The 22,033-nt window shown below is 35.1% G+C and overlaps 1 protein-coding gene across 8 annotated transcripts in view; it reads right to left on the reverse strand.

Moving 5' to 3' along the window:
* Positions 1-22,033, reverse strand: part of HERC4 (HECT and RLD domain containing E3 ubiquitin protein ligase 4) — a 128,515-nt gene that overhangs the window by 54,824 nt on the left and 51,658 nt on the right. For 7 of the 8 annotated variants that reach the window (XM_037144384.2, XM_037144383.2, XM_037144381.2 and 4 more), the window contains 6 exons: positions 11,665-11,741; positions 11,191-11,315; positions 10,273-10,332; positions 10,059-10,170; positions 8,878-9,067; positions 7,280-7,452 (listed from right to left, as the gene is read on the reverse strand). In XM_037144384.2, the coding sequence (XP_037000279.1) occupies positions 7,280-7,452; positions 8,878-9,067; positions 10,059-10,170; positions 10,273-10,332; positions 11,191-11,315; positions 11,665-11,741 (737 nt within the window). The remainder of the gene's footprint in view (positions 1-7,279; positions 7,453-8,877; positions 9,068-10,058; positions 10,171-10,272; positions 10,333-11,190; positions 11,316-11,664; positions 11,742-22,033) is intronic. The other variant, XM_037144388.2, reaches the window with a different exon arrangement.

Here is a 22,033-nt window from a genome sequence, read left to right on the forward strand (position 1 = left end):
AGATAGAACAAGCAACCCAGGGTTCCAGTGCGGGGAAATAAAGCCTCAAACCTCTGACTGAAAAAACCTGTGGAGGTTAAGGCAGCAGGAGAAACTCCTAGCCCCACAGCAGAGTTCGTTGGAGAGACCCACAGGGTCTAAGAACATACACAAACCCACCCACCTGGGAATCAGCACCAGAAGAGCCCAATTTGCTAGTGGGTAGAGGAGAAAGTGACTAAAAGCCAGCCCAGAGCTGAGCAAGTGGCACTGTTCCCTCTCAGACCCATCCCCTCCATACAGCACCAACTCAATGACCCGGGGCGGGGAGGGGGGGGGCCCTGTTCTAGTGAACACCAAGGCTCCACCCCTTACTACATCAGGGGCATGCTGACACAAAAAACAAGGCCCAAATGAAAGAACAGATCAAAGCTCCAGAAAAAAACAGAACTAAGCAATGAAGAGATAGCCAATCTATAAGATGCAGAGTTCAAAACACTGGTAATGAGGATGCTCACAGAACTGATTGAACATGGTCATAAAATAGAGGAAAGAGTGAAGGCTATAAAAAGTGAAATAAAGAAAAATGTACATGGAACCAACAGTGAAGGGAAGGAAACCAGACTCAAATCAATGCTTTGGAGAAGAAGAAACAAACATTCAACCAGAACAGAATGAAGAGACAAGAATTCAAAAAATTAAGGAGAGGTTTAATCTCCAGGACAACTTTAAACATTCCAACATCCAAATAATAGAAGTGAAGAAGAAGAGAAAGAGCAAGAAATTGGAAACTTATTTGAAAACATATTGAAGAACTTCCCTAATCTGGCCAAGGAAATAAGACTTCTAGGAAGTCTCAGGAAATTCCAGGAAGCTCAGAGTCCCAAAGAAGTTGGACCCAAGGAAGCACAACCAAGGCACATCATAATTACTTTACTCAGTATGAAAGATAAGGAGAGAATCTTCAAAGCAGCAAGAAAAGAGACAGTTACCTACAAAGGAGTTCCCATTTAAACTATCAGCTGATTTCTCCAAAGAAACCTTGCAGGCAAGAAGGAGCTGGAAAGAAGTATTTGAAGTCATGAAGGGCAAAAACCTCCACCCAAGATTACTCTACCCAGCAAAGCTATCATTTAGAATGGAAAGGCAGATAAAGTGTTTCCGAGATAAGGTCAAGTTAAAGGAGTTCATCATCACCAAGCCCTTATTATATGAAATGTTCAAGGGACGGACTTGTCTAAGAAAAAGAAGTTGATCAAAAATATGAACAGTAAAATGACAACAAAGAACCGAACCTAAAAAATCAAAAACAAAACAATGAACTAAGCAAACAACTAGAACAGGAACAGATTCACAGAAATAGAAATCACAGGAGGATTATTAGCAGGGAGGGGGAGGAGGGGAAATGGGGTAAAAGGTACAGAGAATAAGAAACATAAATGCTAGGTACAAAACAGTCAGGGAGGTTAAGAATACTATGGGAAATGGAGAAGCCAAAGAACTTAAATGTATGACCCATGGTCATGAACTAAGGTGGGGGAATGCTGGTAGGAGAGGAGTACAGGGAGGAGAATAAAGAAAAAAAGAAAATGGACAACTTAATAGCATAATCAATGAAACACATTTTTAAAAATTAAAAAATATATATATGCCCCAGCTATAGGCAACTGCCTAGATTGCCTTGTACCTAGGCAAGTGTTCCACTGCTGGGAGAACAGCAGCCAGTAGTTGGTTAGCATTCGGGGCCTGGTTCGTGCCAACACTGTTGTTAATATACCGGAATGCCAGCATAGTTGCTTAAAAATAAATAAATAAACAGCAATACACACACACACACACACACACACACACATATATATGATAGTGAAAAAAAACCAACAACAAAAAAACTGGAAATTTGATCTTAGACCAGGGGTCAGCAAACCTATGGGCAAAATCCTACTTAGACTGTTTTATGTAAATAAAGTTTACTGGAAAGCAGCCAAGCCCATCTATTTACATACTGAGACAAAGCTAAGTTGAACAGCTATACAGAAACCACATGACTTGCAAATTGTATAAATACTATTATCTGGACCTCAACAGGAAATTTGCAAAACCTTGACCTAGAGTCTACAGTCAAAATCTTTCTACTGAAAATGAAAATATACACAATTAGTCAAGAAAAATTCCTTAGCTTTCCCTGCACCAATATTTATGTTCATATATACAGTCATGCACTGTATAGGAATGTTTCAGTAAGCGACAAACAGCATATACAACTGTGGTCCTGTAAGATTATAGGCAGCTGAAAAATTCCTGTCACTTAGACACATGGTAGTCCTCATAGGTGATTGATTACTCATTCATTACTCACATGTTTATAGTGATGTTGGTATAAACCTACTGTGTTGCCAGTTGTATAAAACTTTAGTACATTATACAGTGTGTAATACTTGATAATGATAATAAATGACTGTATCACTGGTCTATGTATTTATTATACTATACTTTTTATCATTATTTTACAGTGTAGTCTATCTACTTATTTTTTTTTAAGTTGACTATAAAACAGCAAGTCTGCTATTATCAGTAGTAACCTTATACGGGGGGGGGGGCAAAAAAAAACCCCAGAATTTATTTATTAAAAAAGGGTATTTATTCTTACACATTTAAATTTCAGTCACAAAGTACTCTCCATGTGATGCAATACACCTATGAAGCAGTTTTCTCCACTGGTCAGTTTTTGAACTTATCATTTTAAATGTCTTTTGGTGCTTCTGCCGTTTTTTTTCACCTTTTCCACATCAGCAAAACATTTCCCTTGGAGGACTTTTCTCAATTGGGGAAACAAAAAAAAAAGGAGCTCAGGACGAGATTGGATGAATAGAAAGGGTGGGGAACACAGGTCATGACATTTTTTACCAAAAACTGAATACTCAGCATGGTGTGAGCAAGTGCACTAGTAAATCACCCATCATGAAATGGGCAGATGTATTGAAAGAGTCTCCAAAAAAAAATTTTTTTTCACTGAAGCCAAACACATCCTCATAATGTCAGCTGGTACACTGGTACAGATAGGTTCCTAGAACACTCACCTAGTGGGGGAAGCCTGTAATAGAAGGGGCTCGCCCTCCAGAAAATTAATTCCAGAGTCTTTTTTGCATCCCTCCTCATACATCTCCAGCTTACCACATCTCTTGATTGCACCATAGCCTTTATGCTTTTATTTCATCTCACCTTGTTTTTAATTTGTACAAATTATTGCACTTGTACAATAACATGTTGCACAGGCTTGCAGCCTCGGAGCAGCAGACTATACGCCAACTAGCCCAGGTATATAGTAGGCTATTCCATCTAGGTTTATTAAGGGCCATCCCTGATTTTCACACAATGACCAAATCGCCCAACAGTGCATTTCTTGGAATGTATCCTTTTCATTAAACGGCGTATGACTTTATACACACTAACTTTTTATCACATCTGACTCTTAAAATGTAGTGACATTTGTAGAAAATGATTCACATCCCACTGACTACTGATATACATTTTTCTTCATTTTTAATATTTTAGATTTAAAAATGTAAACTGCAGTTTCTTTCACCAATAGCAACCAGTGTTTGTATTCTGTATATCCTACAAATAGGTTTTTGAAAAGAAATACTATGTTAGAATAAAAATTAACAATTCAGACACCAAGTTTGGTTCAGGAACAGACAAATTGCAGTCAAACTTAGACCAGGGGAAAAATTATAGCTGTTAATTCAGTCACAGTGATTTAATGACTAAAGAAAAAATCAGTTAACAATGCTGTAAAAACGGAAATTAGACACTGAACAGAAGATCGATCCCGCAGACCTGTGTATACAGATTTACATATAAAAATCAACAGTTTGAAAATACATATAAAAAATATTTGTATAGTAGATATGATGACATTATTTTATCCAGGGAGCCTTCCTTAAGTCTGAGTTACATGCCCTCTTACGTGTTCTCATTGCATCCTTCTTATTCCTTAATCTAGTACTTACATGCTATATTATAAACATTTATTTGCTTCTGTGTACACAACCGCTCTAAATTTATATTCTTAAAAAGAAATCACATCTTTTACTTATCACTGCATCCCTAATGTCTAATACAATGATAAGCACATAGTAGGCACTCAATAAATATTTGTAAAATGAATTAAAGAAAAAATTACCCGACAGTCCAAAATAACCTGTACATTCAGTATACTGACTGCAATGGACAAAATAAAATTATATGTTTGGTCATAATACTTTTATCTCACATTTTAATTACGGTTTAGCATTCTAGTTTATAAACCTCATTTCAAAGGTGGTAGGTACAGGGTAAGCAGAGATGTGTGTCTTATCCATTTGGTTTATTTAAGGGTTCCTGGAAAAATAATTTTTGAAAATCACTCATTTAGAAGATTAGCATGATATGTAGCAATTAGACTAGACAGGTCAAGTCAGTCTTTTCATTAGGAATATCAGTATCTCTATAATGTACTGTGTGAAAACTCAGAAACTACTAAATAACCCAATTATTCACCAGTAAACTCATTTATCTGGTAATACATTCATTCCTGACAGCAGGTACCAAAGCTATCTTTCTTATGCCATTTGGAGCATTGGATATGATTTTTAATCAAAAGCTTCCCAAAGGATATGGCATAGGGAGGAACAAGTCATCCATATATCCCAAAATAATTAGAAAACACAATCTAGTTCTCTAGTTCTCAATCCTGCTCTAGGGTCAGGTCAAGAAGGAAAACATTTGAGGAAACTTCTATTTTTTAACCATGGAGCTGAAAGAATAAATATATACACTTGTCAGCCATAAATGTTTTTGAAAAAACAAGTTTCTGATAAGCAAGCAACATGGGTTTCACTTAAACATGAAAACAAATCACCACTAATAGTTAATTTCCAAGGGTATCCATTAGTGGCAGATTAGAACCAAAGAAAGTTTTCTCCAAAACAGGGGGCAGAAGAAAGATAAGTGGCAGCTCTAAGAACTCCCAGTAAGAGATGCTTAAGAAACTGGTATCATTATCATCCTGCTTTTAAGTATGTAACAATTTCAAACAAGGATCTAGTTTTTATTCACACCAATGAATCAAGTCAAAAGTAGCAGTTTCCTATCCAAGTGGTAGTAATGGTGGTAACAAAAATCACTGCTGTATGAAGATACAGTAATTGCATATACTGTGTAATTTAAAGACATCAATCGTGGGAAACTATTAGGCCAGTATTTTAATCCTCATTCTACAGATAATTCTCAGTTTGCATATGTGATACAGACTTGTTCAAAATTATAGATAGGGAACAGCACAAATAGAGTCAGAAACATGATCTTTAATACTATCAACTATTATGAAAATATGAGCCACTAGATCTAGAGGAATAAAATAAAAGCGAACCCCCTGTTGAACATATATTACTGCATCTGCCAATACAAAAGTACACTGGAAGCCTCAAGGATTGTGGAAATTGACTTGGATTTGTATTTCAACTCTGCTATTTATAGGTTTATGACATTTAACATTCAGATGAAGGAGCAAAATATCAACCATACAGAGTTTAAAAAGTTAAATAAGGAATATATGTGAAGTGCTCACATGAATTAATATACAAAAGATATTCTAATACTGGCCACTGTTAAGATTCTTTTCTCTCCCCTTTTAGCTAGTGAAAATTTAGGATTACAGTATACAGCATGGGTCTATCAAAAAAATCTCTGAAGCTGTAACCCTGTAAGGGTTATTCTTGAGTGGAGATTCAGGCTTCTGAGCTGAACAAGGAAATGAAAAATTACTTGCTCTGTCTGTGATTATAAAAGACAAGACTCAATTCCTTCCTCTTCTTCTACTTTCTCTTTTACTTGTGGTAAAAGACACAGATAAAGCAATATATAAAGGGTCCAGCAGAAGTAAGGCTTACTTGAATGTGGTTGGTAGGGTAATAATATAGGTATATTAATTTATAGTTTTAAATTGAACATTTCACCTAAAATGTAATATGGTATGCTTGAGTGTGATATTATGTCACAGAATCACATGCTTATGATTTTTTAATAGAAGATTTTATAATAAAAAGGGGGCATTATTTGTGCTGGATCTTATATATTTACTTAAAGGGGTAATAAAGGTAAGTACATAAACAGGGAAGGAAAAGAGTAAATAATTATTTGGGAATAGGGTCCGGCTGAGAAGAACGGTTCACTGGAATAGAAAAAGAGAGTCCAGAGGAAAGAAAAAAAATCTAATTAATCTCTTGAATCCGAGACAAAAGGTATATAGAAAGTAGAGGATCATCCCATGAAGTTCAAGGGTCTTCTTAATAGCAGATTACTGCAGAATCCAGTTAACCCTAAAATGGTGTAAGAAAGGCTTGTTCTAGGAAGAGCAAACATAAGAATGACTTGTTTCCTAGGAAAGAAATGGCTAATGTTTTCCCCTGATTACAAAGAGAAATGACCCCGCCCCCAGGAATCTGGGACATTCTATATGCAATAGAAAAAGTAATTTCAAAAAGTCATTTAGAAAGTACACAGGAACTTCACTAAGAGAATAAAAAGGAAAAATAAATGCTCCATAAAGGTTCCTTCTTACAGAGAAAAGAAAAACTAACTTCTTTATTCTCTTATTTATCACAGGACTAGGCAAGAAGTGTCTGAAAACATTAAAGAAGTTGTTAAGGGGAGGAACCTAAAGAGTAAAGGTTCATATGGTTTTTCAGTCATTTGTGAGGCTAGAAACATAAGCTTCTCCCTTAAGTCATGTCTCTCAAAAAAGAAAATAGTATCTCAAGAACACCAAATGGCATAATACAGATATACCCACCAGCTGTCAGGGATGTCTCAAATCCATCTTACATGAAAAAGCTGAGACTACTTCATATAACTTTGAACTGCTACAAGTATCCTTTATATGTACTATTATTTTACACTGAGAGTAAGGGCAGGAAAGAATTCAGTCTTTTCAAATGATAACCACATTCAAGTATCAAAAAACATTTAAACTAACAAATTATGTTCTTCACAAGAAAATATAAAGAGAATTCTAATTCATTAGTTCACTATTGTTCTGTCCAACTACAGACAAGTTATCCATAAATGCCTAACAAAGTCAAATAAGACCAAAGCTCCAAAATACAGATGTATCTTTTAAAGAAAAATTTAGATAACTTTTTCAAATTTCTACTATGTATCTTTTATGCCAATTTAAATCTGTAATATATTAATGTTAAAAGAAACATCATTGATCTGTTAGTAGGAATGGGGAAAGAGTAAAATAAACTATTGGACATACCCTATGTAATATTTCTAAAACCTTTAATGCAGTATGAAGAAAACTGTTGAAAATTCTTCTTTCAGAAGGGGGAATGCCAATCTTGTAGAGTTTCAAAAGATGTACCACAACTTCCTTAAAAAGTTCTACAATCTTGAGGAATAGTGGAGGTTCAAGTACTGACCACCAGTTTTCTGTTATTAAAAGGTGAACACACAAATAAAATGAATTTAAAGAATCATGATTTTCAAAATAATACTGACTTTTCTTCTAAAGCAGTGGCTCTTAACCCTTTGAAAATCCCAGGAAGATACACATGACATAGTATTTTATGTAACATTTCTAGGGTTTACAGACCTCGCCTCACCATCCAGTTAATGAATATTGTTCCAAAAGCTCTCAAAAGCAAAAATATATAGATGATGAGTTGTGGGATTATGCACCTGAAACCTGTATAATTTTGTTAATCAGTGTCACCCCAATAAATTCAATAAAAAGGAAAAGAAAGCAAAAATAAAGGTCTGTTGAATTTATATATTTTACTTCCTAAATGAATTAAAATCCTCACCATTGTTCCTAATATTAAACCAGTTACTAAAAAGTGCTTTGGAAATTAGAATTTGAGTTTTTAAACAAAACATCTTAAAACTGTACTCCTCCAATACTTAAGAGATATTTCCAAACTTTATCTTTCAATACAAAGTTGAAATACTGTGAAGCACCACCTTTAAAATGCAAGGTACTCTGGAAAATCAAATAGAGAAACTGAACGATACTAACATGTCTGTCCTCCACATTCACTATTTGCTATTAACTACAAATACCACAATCCTATGAAGCAGACAGGAAGAATATTAAAACTTCTGACAACATGGAATAATAACCTTGTTAGTTCACTCTTCTATTACTAGCTAATTCCCTAAGACTCCAGGATTCTACCCCTTACTTATTGCTTCCTCTGCTAACCTACAGCCTAAAAATTCTTGTAGTAGTTTTTTATTACTTCTATGTATCTCAGCTTCACATACCTAACAAAAACTATTAGAAAGGAAAGCACTGGGGCAAGTGTAGCAAGCAAACATTAGTAGCCAGGAGATAGAGATGAAATCTTTAAAATTAGAAAAATCAAGGTAAGAAAAGTGTAGGCCAAAAATCATAAGCACACAAAGAACTCTAAGATCAGATAAATAGCAGAATCTCACCTACATGCAGAGAAATAAACATCAGGAAATTAGCAAGTGAGGGAAATAGAAAGCAAGGGTTAACAGAGTTCAAGGAGGATTTAATACCCATGTGTGTTCAGTTTTAATTCTTCCTCCTCCTTTACTTCTTTAATAGCATGAACACTCTGGAGGAAATGGGGGAGGGGAATATGAAAAACAATTTTTATCTTTCCTGATACTGTCTCTGCTACTGTGTTTGATTAATATTTTAACATTGCCTTCAACAACTATCAGATGATTAGAAAAAAGCAACAAAAGAAAGAACAGGTTTATTTTTCCCTGAGACAATGTCAAATAAGCAGGGTAGAAAAATTTCAAACAGCAACACAGTAAGAACTTCAAAGCATTTTCATAAAGAGAAAAGATTATAAAAGAAAAAAATATTAGAATTCTTACCAAGTACTTTCAGTGGTGCCTTTTCTAGGTTCACAAGAGCTGTACCAAAGGGAATTGCTATTGTTGTAAAATTGTTGGAATCACTCATCAGAGGACATTCTGGTAGAGTAAGGTAAAACCTCAATGCTTCAACATCAGGTAAGGAGCTAGTCAGTTTAGGAATCAGATTCTTTTCCAAACTAGCTGCCACCTATATTTTGATGAAAAGTAAAACCTTCTTCATTTAAAATAAATGTACTTTCCCCCCAAAACTGGAAACAAAAAGAAAGATAATCTTATACTATAGCAAACATGAAATAGGAAAAGCAAGTCTTGCAATCAATCAGTGAATGTAATTTGGAGTACAATAAAAATTAATGCCTAAGCATTACTGAGAGAATTCTCACATGTAGGTCTCATTTAAACTCTCGACCTCTAGCCTTGGCTGGTATGGCTCGGTGGACTGGGCACCAGCCTGAGAACCGAAAGGTCGCTGGTTCGATTCCCAGTCAGGCCACATGCCTGGGTTGCAGGCCAAGTGCCAGGCTGGGGGTGTGAGAGAGGCAACCAATAGATGTGTATCTCACACACTTATGTTTCTCACTTTCTGCCTTGTCCTCTCTCTAAAAGTAAATAAAATCTTTAAAAAAAAACCCTCTACTGCTATAGTTATATAAAGACTTAAACAACTTGGTAATGTTGGTAATTACCATTGAGGATCTGCACCAGACATCTGAAAAAATTTACAAATATTTGACAGGTAAATTACAAATTTTGAAATAAAACCTTATTTTAATCCTTGTATTTATGTATTTAATAAAATCAGAGTGCATCATAATGAAGACTTTGAAACTGTAAAGTTAATAGAGCTTTATAAACATAAAGTAAGCAACAGGGGAGTGGGAGGAGGAGAAGGGGGTAGAAGGTACAGAAAATAAGTAGCATAGACAGTAGATAGAAAATAGATGGGGGGGCAAGAATAGCATGGGAAATATAGAATCTAAAGGACTTGAGACACATGGTCATAAACTAAAGGGGGGGTAATGGTGGGGATGGAGGGGTAGGGTGGAGGGGAATGAAAGGGGGAATAGAACAACTGTAACAGCATAATCAATAAAAAAATTTTTAAAAAAATAAAGTAACATGGAATAAAAATTTCAACAGGCTACATAATACAAATATAAAGTAATTTAAAAACGAACCTGCTGAGATATCTGAGGATGATCAGGTTGTATGAGTTTGTGGAATAGGAGCCTAGCAGCATTCATATCAACCCCTGAGAATCTGGTGCCTGTTCTATAGTGATCGTCGTTGCTATTAAAAAGGGAAAAGGTAATAAAATAAAACTTTAAAGTTATTTCACTTATTTACTATAATAAATTTTAAAATTCAGTGTATCAAAGAGTTACCACTTACCTGACAGCTAAAAAGCTCCCATTTAGACAACCAGAAGAAGAAAACGTTCCATCTATTTCACTAAAAAGTAATATAAAGATCACAAAATCACAAAATGAGAAATCTGTTTGTCTTATTTTTAATAAAAACCTGAATCCATGTTTAACCTATTATTTAATGCTATAAGCATTCTTCTAACCAACATTTATTTAGAATAAATGAGGATTTTAAAATTATTAAAGACTGATTAAATAATTCTTGATAAAAAAAAACTTCTATACCCTTGAGTTTCTCATATATTACTTTACTTTCATCCTGACTCACTAAACAAATACTGATGTTCCTTTAAAAATATTTTACAAAAAACATGCATATTTAATTTAATTCCACACTATGGTAAATCCAATCTGGGAACATATTTTTTTTTGAAGCCTACTGTTTGGGCTTTTCAGAAGAATTTAGTTTAAGAAGAAACCAATCTAGAATAACAAAACTGCTTATCAGGTATAGCCCCTCATACCAAAGACACCAACACAGCCTACAGTTAGAAAAACTTTAAGTACGAGGTCATCTAGAAGCAAAATATTCAAAAAGTAATACTCAAATCTTCCAGGGAGTATTAAAGTTAAGACAGTGACCATGATGAGGCTGGAAAAAACATACTTCAAACCCAAATCTAAACTGGCTATATTTAATATTTAAACTCATTTCATATGTCATTATGTATATGAAAGAAATAAAACATAGTATAAAAGATCTCTTAAAAATATCCATTATAGAAATTCTAGACATTTTAAACTTTTGTACATAAACCAGTGTATAATATTTAATAAAATATTTATTTAAACAAAAACTCTTGGGTTTAGGTTGCTCTGTCAGAGTTGAGAGGCTGTGCCTGTTTGAGAGGTTGTGCTTGTGTAGGTAATATGTTTTTCTTACTTAGCTATCTCCACAGGAAACCTTCCAGAGGGGTAGCTCAGCCATTTCTGAATCAGAGCTTCATTCACAGTCCAGATCTGCTTTGAAGGATCAGGACATCTGAAGTCATCTGGTGGCCCACAGTTCTAAATTTTAAAACAAGTATACTAGTCAGCAGAAGGAGGAGATATGTATCTATATATCTATATATCTATATATCTATATATATATATACACAAATTTATTTTAAAGGAAACTGATTTGTCATTGAAACCTAGACATATAATCAATTATACTATGTATTTGATTTTTTAAAAACAGAAGTGTCTACTAAACACCTGCAACAAAAATCTTAAATGGATCAGAAAAATTTTCTAGACTTCAGAAAAACAATTTACAGCAATTCCTTTATAACATATAAAGAACATTAATATGGGTTTAAAAATTTCTTTAATATTATTTGAGCTTAGTAATTATTTATATGATTACTATTACCTGGGGGTTAGAGTAATGTGAAAAGCTTTGGTCTCCACCTGAGAAAATTCTTTTTACGCAGAAATACTCTTCAGAATCTGTAATAAAAATAAAATGTAAAAAAAAAGTCAAGATTTCTATCACATTTTTCAAAGTATCAAATATGCTACTGGATTTTCTCTTAATCATCTAGCTTAATTAGACCTCCCATTCATGGACTCAATGGAAAAGTGCAGTGTAATATTCTAATTGCTATGGAAATCAGACTGACCAAGTGACAAATATTAAATGATCCCTCAAGTATAAGCAGCATTTGGTAAGTCTACAAGTCTTTCTTCTGGCCTGCACACAAAATTTAGTGTCTTCTAGTCTACCCTTATTGTCTCAACTATTTTAAACTGAAGAGGACGTAAAAACTGAAAGGTATAAAAGTTAGGAGAAAATAAAAATTAAGAATATTCATTTTTAAACAGAATGACAACAAACAAGTAAATGTTAAAACTTAAGTAAATACTTCATAATACAAAATTATTTTCTTTGAATATAGCTGTACCAAAGTAAGACAACACACAGCTCATTCATGGCAACTGTTTATTAATAAACCTAAATCAGGTTCAAAAACATAAAAATTATACATACATTTAGTACAAGTAAAGAAGGGGCAATAAAGTTCCTTTATGAAAAGATATTCAAAAACTCTTCTCCTCAAAATTGAAAGAATATCATCAGAAATACTGATGATAGTTTAGAGTACCACATACCAATACACCAAAGCTCCATATTATAACTGAGGCTAGTTATTTCCAAATATAATCCATTTCTGTCATCCTATTTCCAACCTATACTCATTAGTTGACTAATGCTTCACCTATTATTGTGATCATGCTTGCTATAGAATTACAAAGTTTTAAGGGGCCACATTTCAATTTCCTTGATTATTCCCACCTACCAAGCACACATTTTATTTATAAAAGAAATCAGTAAATATTTAATATGAATACATAACTTAAAATCATATTTACCTAGCACAGAAAATAGTAACAGCTTCAGAGTTCAGATTAATATGACCAAACTTTCCACAAGCAACAAGAATGTTTTGAGGCCAAAAGCAACTTTTAACAACAGATTAAAAGGGTAAATCCAAAATATTAAATAAACTGATCATTCAACTTAAAAAATCTTTTCTCTACATTATTCTCACAAGTCTACATGAAATCATCCACTTCCTCAAAACATTCAGTAGGATATTAGTCTTTCACCCCTAAAATGTAATTCTGTGTTCCACATTATCAAGAAGACAGATGACTAACATACAGTACATGAATGGGTTTCTAGGGACTGTTAGTAAGGCATCAAAAATTATTTTCCTTAATTTCCTGTTAATTACTACTTCGAAAAGTTTGTAAAACCTAGTCATATATCCTATACAGCTTCCTGCAGATGGGATTTTGCTGACTGTATCCCCAAGTTTTATCCTTTTTGGGGGGAGTCTTCTGTATTTCCTAAAAATTGGTAGTTGGATGTAGAGAAGTTTTAATTAGAATTTGGTTATTTGAAAAAAACTATTACATGGTAGTGACAATGGGGCTGTTTTTCCATCAGGGAACACATAATGTGTGGTTAGGTTTCTTTTTGTGATGTTAGTAAACCACTCATTCGCCATGCTAAGGTCATTAATTCATTGTGGGTTGAAAAATGATGATATGCTAACATTATTTCTGTATCTTGTAGGTGGACCATTAGCTTTAGCCTATCTACTTACATAGTTTGTTACCCTGCAATAGGAAAGAAAGGATTAATGTTTAATCATTTCCATTTATTTAGTGTTAGCCTCTTGCTTTTTGCATTTGCATTTCTTGATACTAAAGAGAGTAATAAATTTTGCATGTTTTTTAGTAACATAAATTTCCTCTTTTGGAATTTCTATTAATTTATTTATTTGGTGTCTTAATGTTTGTCTTACTTATTAAGTATCTTCCGGTTTTTCTCAGCAGTATCTATGAACACTTTATTAACCTTAAGTTCTATTTGCTACAAATATTTTCCTAAATAATTATTTGTGTAATTTTGTCTTACAGAAGATTTCTTTTTCCATTTAACCAAATGTATTTATCTCACTCATTATAAATTTCATTGTCATAATGCCGAATGGGCTCTTCCCATCCTCAAATCATAGAATTATTTTATCTTAATAATTTTTTACATTTAACTTTTTAATCCATCTATAATTTATTCTACTGTATATCTTTAGGTTAGCATCTAAACTGACTTCCCCCACCCCCCATTTTCATGTGTTAAGTAATTCTCTCTTCTCCACAAATGAGTGATGTCTTAAATTTATAAAAAGGCACTACAACCCCTCCACCTATAATACGAAACTAAATACTATTGGCACTCTTCTCTATCCCAAGTGTTCTACAAGTCTGTCTCAAAATACTGTTAGAATTTAGAATAAAGAAATTGACAAAACACTAATTTATTTCAAGATGAGCAATAACAAATGCACTGCACGTTAACACAGATAATATCTCAGTATTACTAATAAAGTGATTTTGCTTGACTGTCCTCAAGCAAGTATCAGTTTTTTCCAGAATATGAAAGAGCCTAACTGAAGACAGAGCATGGTAAGTGAATTTTATTTGCCTCGGTTTATACTCAACTCTGAAAGAAGCTATAAAATGTGTTACACTATTCAAGCAAAGTTCACTCAGTTCTGAAGGATGTGCTCCCGTGACTTTCCAGTTACTGCCTTCACCTGTAATATAAAATGTTACTCTGTATTTTTTGTGGAATTGGCTCCATATCAAAAACCTTGTGCCTAAATAGAATAATCTTCTATGCTTTATGTTGACCTCATTTTTTCACTTTTTAAGGGGAAAAAAGAATAAAGATTCTTCACTCATAAAAGAGCTAGTTTTTTTTTAATCATATTACTATCTACATTTATTCTGAGATATTTTATTGCCACTTGGATAAAATAATAGGTAACTAAGTATTATATCTTAAAAAAATGTTCAAATTTTTTATTTTGCCTTGCTGCTATCAGCTGAACTGTGTCCCCTACAAATTGTTATGTTGAAGCCCTAACCCCCAGTTCCTTAGAATATGCCTATATTTGGAGATAGAGCCTTTAGAGAAGTGATTAAGGTAAAATAAAGTTGTTAGGATGGGGCCCTAATCCAATATGCCTGGTGACTTTATAAGAGGAAGAGACACTAGTAATGTGCACACACAGAGAAAAGTCATGTGAGGACAAGCAAAAGGCAGTCAACTGCAAGCCCAGGAGAGTGGCCTCAGAAGAAACCAAGCCTGCTGACACATCATCTTAGACTCTGAACCTCCAGGAACGGTGAGAAAATAAATTTCTGTTCTTTAATCTACACAGTCTGTGGTATTTTATCATGGCAGCCCTAGCAAACTAATACATATATCCCCAAATCAGATGCTAAATATAGAAAAATAAAATTTCCAAGCCATTCATGTGTTAATGAAACTACTTTTGAGTTTCCCACAGAGGCCTTGAAGAAATAAAGGTATCTTTCAATGTGTAAGAAGTGCAAGAAATAATAGGTCTGTTTGATATTTTACTATCATAAAGGTTACATGGGAAGAGTTGTCCATCAGAAAAGATACTCAACCTTCCCTACATTAAATTTATATGGTAAAATACAATTAATATAATTATTTCAAAAACCATTTGTTTTAGAAGTCCCTAGAGATTCGTCAATGTCCTTAACTTTCCATATGTTTAAGTATAATTAAGGAAACACTATTCAAAACTCATAGAACAGTTCTATCAAATTTTCCTCTATCAAAGGTCTGGTGGTACAGTGTTCTCAGTCCTAATCTCAGTTATTATTAATTTAAATGTTTTCTGGTACTCTCTTACTGCTTTAATTCCTATTTAACATCTTCTAGCCAGTGGTTTTCAAATGGAGATGTATTTTAGACTTACAAAATTTTATAAAAATATAGATGTCTAAGCTTGATGCCTAACTTACTGTATCTCTTTACTTGATATTCCTGATTTTATTACTAGTACATTAAGTCTCAGGATTATTATGTTATATTTCAAAGAGTTTTCATCTACAGAAAGTTATACTCATCCATGTTTATAAATAGGATGCCAAAGTCACTGACTTCTTTAAAAATAGGCTTAATTATCATCCTTAGAAAACATTGTGCTTAAAAAGCTTTTTAAATGTTTTTGCATGCCACAGAAACAACCAAATTTCCCTGTCAGCCATTATTACTCTTATTATGAACCTTCATCAGATCTTTTCACTTGACAATTATCAGTATCAAATTAACTAGCCATAAGAAGCTGAATTAAAAAGCTGACAAGCTTTTGTCAGCTACTGGTTGTTTAACTCTGATGCTTGCCTGAAGGCTTTCCTGTAAACTACAGGCTAGAGTTGTGTTTTCAAAGGACCATCTCAGAGCCCTGGAAAAAGGCCTATGCCAGGTATTTGAAATCCACCTAACTTTAAAGAATAGACACTTGGAAACAGGCTTCTGGACACATGGCTTACATAACTTCAAAACAAACAATTAATATTTCTCTTTTTTTAAAAAGATAAGCAGTTTTATGAAACTGGTAATCCAATATCCAGCAGAACAAGATCTCATTACACTAGAAAGAATGATGAAGAAAATTTTATTGTGCTAAATCTGTTTGCAATAATGTTTACTTTTGTTTTACTCTTTTGTTTTTCTGAAGTTACCTAACTCACAATTTTATAAACTTTGCTTTGGTAAGCTGAAATGAAACATTTAAAAAATGGTAATTCTTTCTACCCTCTTCAGCCTGCCAGTATCTCCCAGAAAGGATCTTCCATCCTCATCTGGCACCCCAACTTTTAAGAGTGCTACTCAGGAAACACCTCTAGGTCACTTGGCTCTGAGGCCCAGTGCTCACAGATCCCATAGAACTGTAAGGAAGAAAAGAACTCTTAACTGGCTACCACCCTCACAACACAGCAAGAGGCAACAGGCCGAAGTACCCGAAACTTTCTGTAAAAGAAGCCTATTGGCTTAGTTTCATAGCTATGCCCTGGGAGGTAGGCTCCTAATTAAACACACATCAAACAGCCTTACTGTAACCTTCTCCAGAGCCTTATCTCTATGCTCTCCCTCTGCTGGTCTCCAGGGCACCAGCATCTCTCAGAAGGGAGCTTGTATACACATCTGGTGTTCTGGTTTTTGTGGCTGCTGCACAGAACACCCCTTGCAAGACTGGCTGGCTCTGGTGGACAGTGGAGTTTGCGTTCCTGGGTCCCACTGAAGTGTAACAACTAGACACAGTTCTTGGCTGGCTACCACCCCCACTGAACAGTGCAGACAGCACACTGACACATACCCCCAGACTTTCTGTGGAAAAGGCCTACTTGCTTGTCCTAGGGCTTCAGCCTGACAGGCAGGCTTCTGGTTTAGAACACATCTAGGGACCTACTATATGAACTCTAAGGATAGACACTGATAGATACCATCCTTGTACTCTCCTGCCTTCCTTCCAAGTCTACTGGTATCTCCCAGATACCGTTAGAGTATATGCTGTCCAGTGCCCCTGATTTTTGTCACCGCTGCCCCAGGGATACCTCTAGATTGCATGGCTCTGGTGGCCAATGGGATTTACACTTTGCAGTCCCACAGGACTATACTATTTGCATACTTTACAGCTACTGCCTAAAGATCTGGCTTCCAATTAGCCTGAATCTAGGTGCTGACTGAGATCCTCCACTTTGAGATACTGACAGGTCTGGACATATCCTCAACTACTGGAAGCCACTAAAAACAAAATAGACTGCTTGGACAACCACAAAAGTTTGAGAGACAACTAAGAGCGAAGGCAGGGTTGAACTATATTACAACACTACAGTAACAAAAACAGTCCAATATTAACATAACAAGCACACAGATCAGTGGAAGAAAACAGCCCAAAAATAAAGCCACGTGTAAATGGTCAGTTATTTCACAACAAAGGAGTTAAGATTAATAAGAAAGAGAGAAGAGTTTCTTCAATAAATGGTGTTGGGAAAACACTAGAGAGCAACATGAGAAGGAACGAAGCTAGACTATACACAAAAAAACTAACTCAAAATGGATTAAAGACTTGTCCCAGAAGAAAACCATAAATGGCTTGATTCTGGCCTTAGTGATCTTTTTTTTTTTTAATTTGACAGCAAAAGCAAAGGCTTCAACAACAAAATGAAGAGGCGACCAATTAAAAAAGAAAATATTTGCAAATCAGGTTTGTGATGCAGGGTTAATATCCCAAATATACAAAAAACAAACATATCCAATGCAGAAGTACAAATCATCAGATTTAAAAATGAGCAGAGAATCTGGATAGACAATGAAAGGCAGATGGCCAACAAGTACATGAAAAGGTGCCCCACATCACTAATTATCAGAAAAATGAAAATCAAAACCACAATGAGATATTACCTCACACCTGTTAGATTGGCTATTATTGAAGAGAAATAACAGGTATTGGCAAACAGGTAGAGTATAGGGAATCCTTGTGCACTGTTAATGGGCATGTAAATTTGTACATCCACTATGAAAGTTCCAAAAAAATTAAAAACAGAACTACCACATGATCCAGCAATTCTATTTCTCAGTATTTATCAAAAGGAAAAATAATAACTCAAAACAATATGCACTCCCATGTTCGTTGCCGCATTACAGTAGCCAAGTCATGGAAGCAACCTAAGTGTCCATCAATGAATGAATACACAAAATGTAGTATGTATGCATGTATGTGTGTATGTATACACACACACATACACACACACAGGCACACACAATGGAGTATATTACTCAGCCATAAATAAGAAAATCGTGCCATCTGTGACAACATGAATGAACCTTTGTATTACACTCAGTAAAATCACACAGAGAGAAACATGTACTGATGATCTCACTTATGTCAGGAACTGCCCCGCCTGGTTTCAGAAGCTGTAACCCCCCCCCCCCATGGGTAAAGCTGAGTGAGAGACCTTGGGACCATAAGCCACTTACGAGACAAAGCTTATCTTCCCAGCTGGCGCATCACCCCTGCCTACTTTATTTCACCCTATTTGGCCCACAGTGCATGACAGGTTAGCCAATAATGGGTATGATTCCTCAAGGGAGGGACGACCTAAGACAGGTATGGTCATGAAGGGGCCCTCAGGGAAGGATTTGGGGGGCTACGGAACAAGGGGGTGATGGACCCTCCCCCCTCAGCTTTGACATAGCCTGAGTCCTCATTCTGTCTTCAGGAAGTCTCCTAATATCTTGGCTGCCTTACTTCCCCTGCTTTACCTAAGCCTGAAAAAATGCAGGAGGTGGGTGCTACCCTGTGCTGGAAAGGGCAGTTACCCAGGCCATCAGGCCTAAGAAAGAATGCATAAAATCCTGTGAAACTTGCTTTGCTAATACCCTCAATTTAAATGATAAGAGTCCAAGAATAAAAGGAGTTTGTTTCCCCAAAGTTTTATGGCCCTTTAGCTATTTGACCCTGACTCAAAATAGGGTCTCAGAGTTCTCTGAATGTTCTCTATTTGATCATTACTGCCTGACAATGATTGATGAGCTTTCCAAATATGCCCTGTATTCCTATGCAAATTAAAGCCAATAAAAGCCTGTCAAGGCAAGGGTTAGGGCGCTTGCCTCTTGAGAGAGTGGCCGGGCCATCCCTTTTCCTCCACAGGGCTTGGCAATCCGTGTGAATTTGTCTTGTCTCAGCCATAATGCCACGGACACTGTGGGCCGGAGTCCACATCAACTTATATGTGGAATCTTGGGGGCAAAATACAAATACAAAGCTCACAGATACAGAGAGCAGACTGATGGATTAGCGGCTGCCAGAGGTAGGAAGGGGATGGGCAAAATAGGTGGAGGGAGTCTAAAGGTAAAAGCTTCCAGTTATAAAATAAATAAATCATGGGGAAGTAACTATAGTTAATAATACTATACTGCATATTTGAAGGTTGTTAAGACAGTAAATCTTAAAAGTTCTCATCGCAAGAAAAAAATTATACCTAAGATGATGGATGTTAACTAGATTTACTGAGGTTATCATTTTGCAATATATACAAAACTGGGTCAACTAGTTTCCAGTGTACAATATCATTTTTTTAATTGACATATAACCCACCCTTGCTGATCTCCAGATTTCAGTAAGAAACCAAATTCTTACTAGCTCTCCAATGGTTATTCACACAGATTCACTGAGAATTTGTTTGTACCTCTCTCATAATAATTGAATGATGGTTGTCGAATCTGGTATGACAAGTCATTTTAAAAAATAATGCCTAGAAGGCTCCCAGTGCAGTGAAGGATTAACTCATGAGATCTGAGACACTGTCATGGGTTAAATTTGTCTCCCCAAAATTCTTATGTTGAAGTCTTAATCCCAAATACTTCAGGATGTAACCTTATTCAGAAATAGGGTTGCTGGAGACTGTAATTAGTTGAGCTGAGGTCATACTGGAGTAGGGTGAGCCCTAATACAACATGACTGATGTCCTTATAAAAGTGAAAAACTGGTACGCAGATACGCACATATAGAAAATGGCATATGAAGATGAAGGCAGAGATCTACTTACTAGTCAAGGAATGCCAAAGATTGCTAGCAAACCCCCAGAAGCTAGAAGAGACACATGGAACAGATCTTCCATTATAGCCCTCAGATGGAAGCAACCCTGCCAATACCTTCGAATTTGGACTTCTAGCTTCCAGAATTGTGTCAATAAATTTGTGTTGTTTAGCCACACATCTCAAATTTTGTTATAGCAGCCCTAGCAAACTAATACAGCTCCCCAAAACTTTACACCTGCTAAAGAAAGGTTTGCCCTTTGCCCAGCTCCAAGGAAATATTCTCAAACTCTTTGGAATGTCCTGTTTAAAGTGTGGTTTACCTGTGGCCTTCAGGCCACACCAGATAAGTTTATGCCAGCAATGTGATTTATGGTGGAGGCCACAGGCTTCACCTCTGGAGGGGCTGCGTAAACTAAATTCACATTTAACTAATGTTTATGCTACACAGCTTTAGTATAGTGCAAAATAATGATCAACTATTATACAGGGCGGGGCACCAGTTGAGTTACAACTGTTGTATGGAAAATAATGTAAATAATAAGAATAAACTGTTTTGCACACTCACAACTGTAAACCTACTTTTGTGCCAACCTACGTACATGCTATATATAAATATACAGTGGTAAAAGACACATAACAAAATGTATCAATTTAACCATTTTAAAGTATACAATTAGGCAACATTAAGTGCATTCACACTGTTGTGCAGCTATCATCATGATTCATCTCCAGAACTGTTTCACTCCCAAACACACATTCTGCACCCATTAAACAAGTCCTTGTTCTCCTTCTTCTCCCCTGGTAACCTCTATTCTACTTTCTGTTTCTATAAATTTGACTGTTCTAGGAATGTCATATAAGAGAAGTATAATATTTATCCTTTGTCCATTTCTTTCACCTAGCATATTTTCAAGGTTCATCCATGTTGTAGCATATCAAAATTTCATTCCTTTTTATGGGTGACGACTGTTTGACTACAATTGAAAAATTGCACCCAATTTTTCAATTTTTTATTTTGATTTTGACCACAATTTTTCATCCATTCATCTATATATAGACAGGCAGTTCAGTTGTTTGCACCTTTTGGCTACTGTGAAATCAACAATTTTTTTGATAATACTAAATTAAAGCAAAACGATTGATTTTAAACTCCATTTTCTTTCCCATTTCAAATGACTTCACAATACACAATTTCAAAAGTGACAATATGCATTCCTAAGTGACAAAATTATATACACAAAATACATGATTCCTTACAATATCCATGTGGCTTTAAATTCTACAGTCTCTGTGTTAGGTTATTAGTGCCTTTTATGCAAGGAACTGGTATGATGAAACACCAACATGCTGCTGAGGACCAAAGAACACAACTACTAAAACAGATACATGTTCCAAACCTAAGAGCAGCAGGAAGAAAATGAAGCCATATTCAAAATGCAAGTATCAAACAAAGAAACAAGAAAGAAAAGTATCATATTTTGACCTTGTGAAATAGAACAATAATTGATAGCCTTTTAATTAACAAAAATTAAAAAGAACCTTCAAAATCATTCATAATAAAAAGTTATGAACTTTTCAAATGTCAATCTTCATAGTAAGCTCATCACTTCAAACAGACTCAAGTCCCACAACTCAGAGGAAAATTCCGAAGAAAACCAGACATAGATAAAATAAGAAAACAATTTTGAAGACTAGTTTAGGATTGTAAAGGAAATATATTGCGTATATATATGTGCAAGTACATTTTGGCTGTAGCATGTCAAAAAACATGAATGAGAAAATAGCCCTTGAATATTTCAAATTC

This window comes from Artibeus jamaicensis, unplaced genomic scaffold (genome assembly GCF_021234435.1).
Source record: "Artibeus jamaicensis isolate MK-2021 breed Jamaican fruit bat unplaced genomic scaffold, CSHL_Jam_final contig_332, whole genome shotgun sequence".
Lineage (NCBI taxonomy): Eukaryota > Metazoa > Chordata > Mammalia > Chiroptera > Phyllostomidae > Artibeus > Artibeus jamaicensis.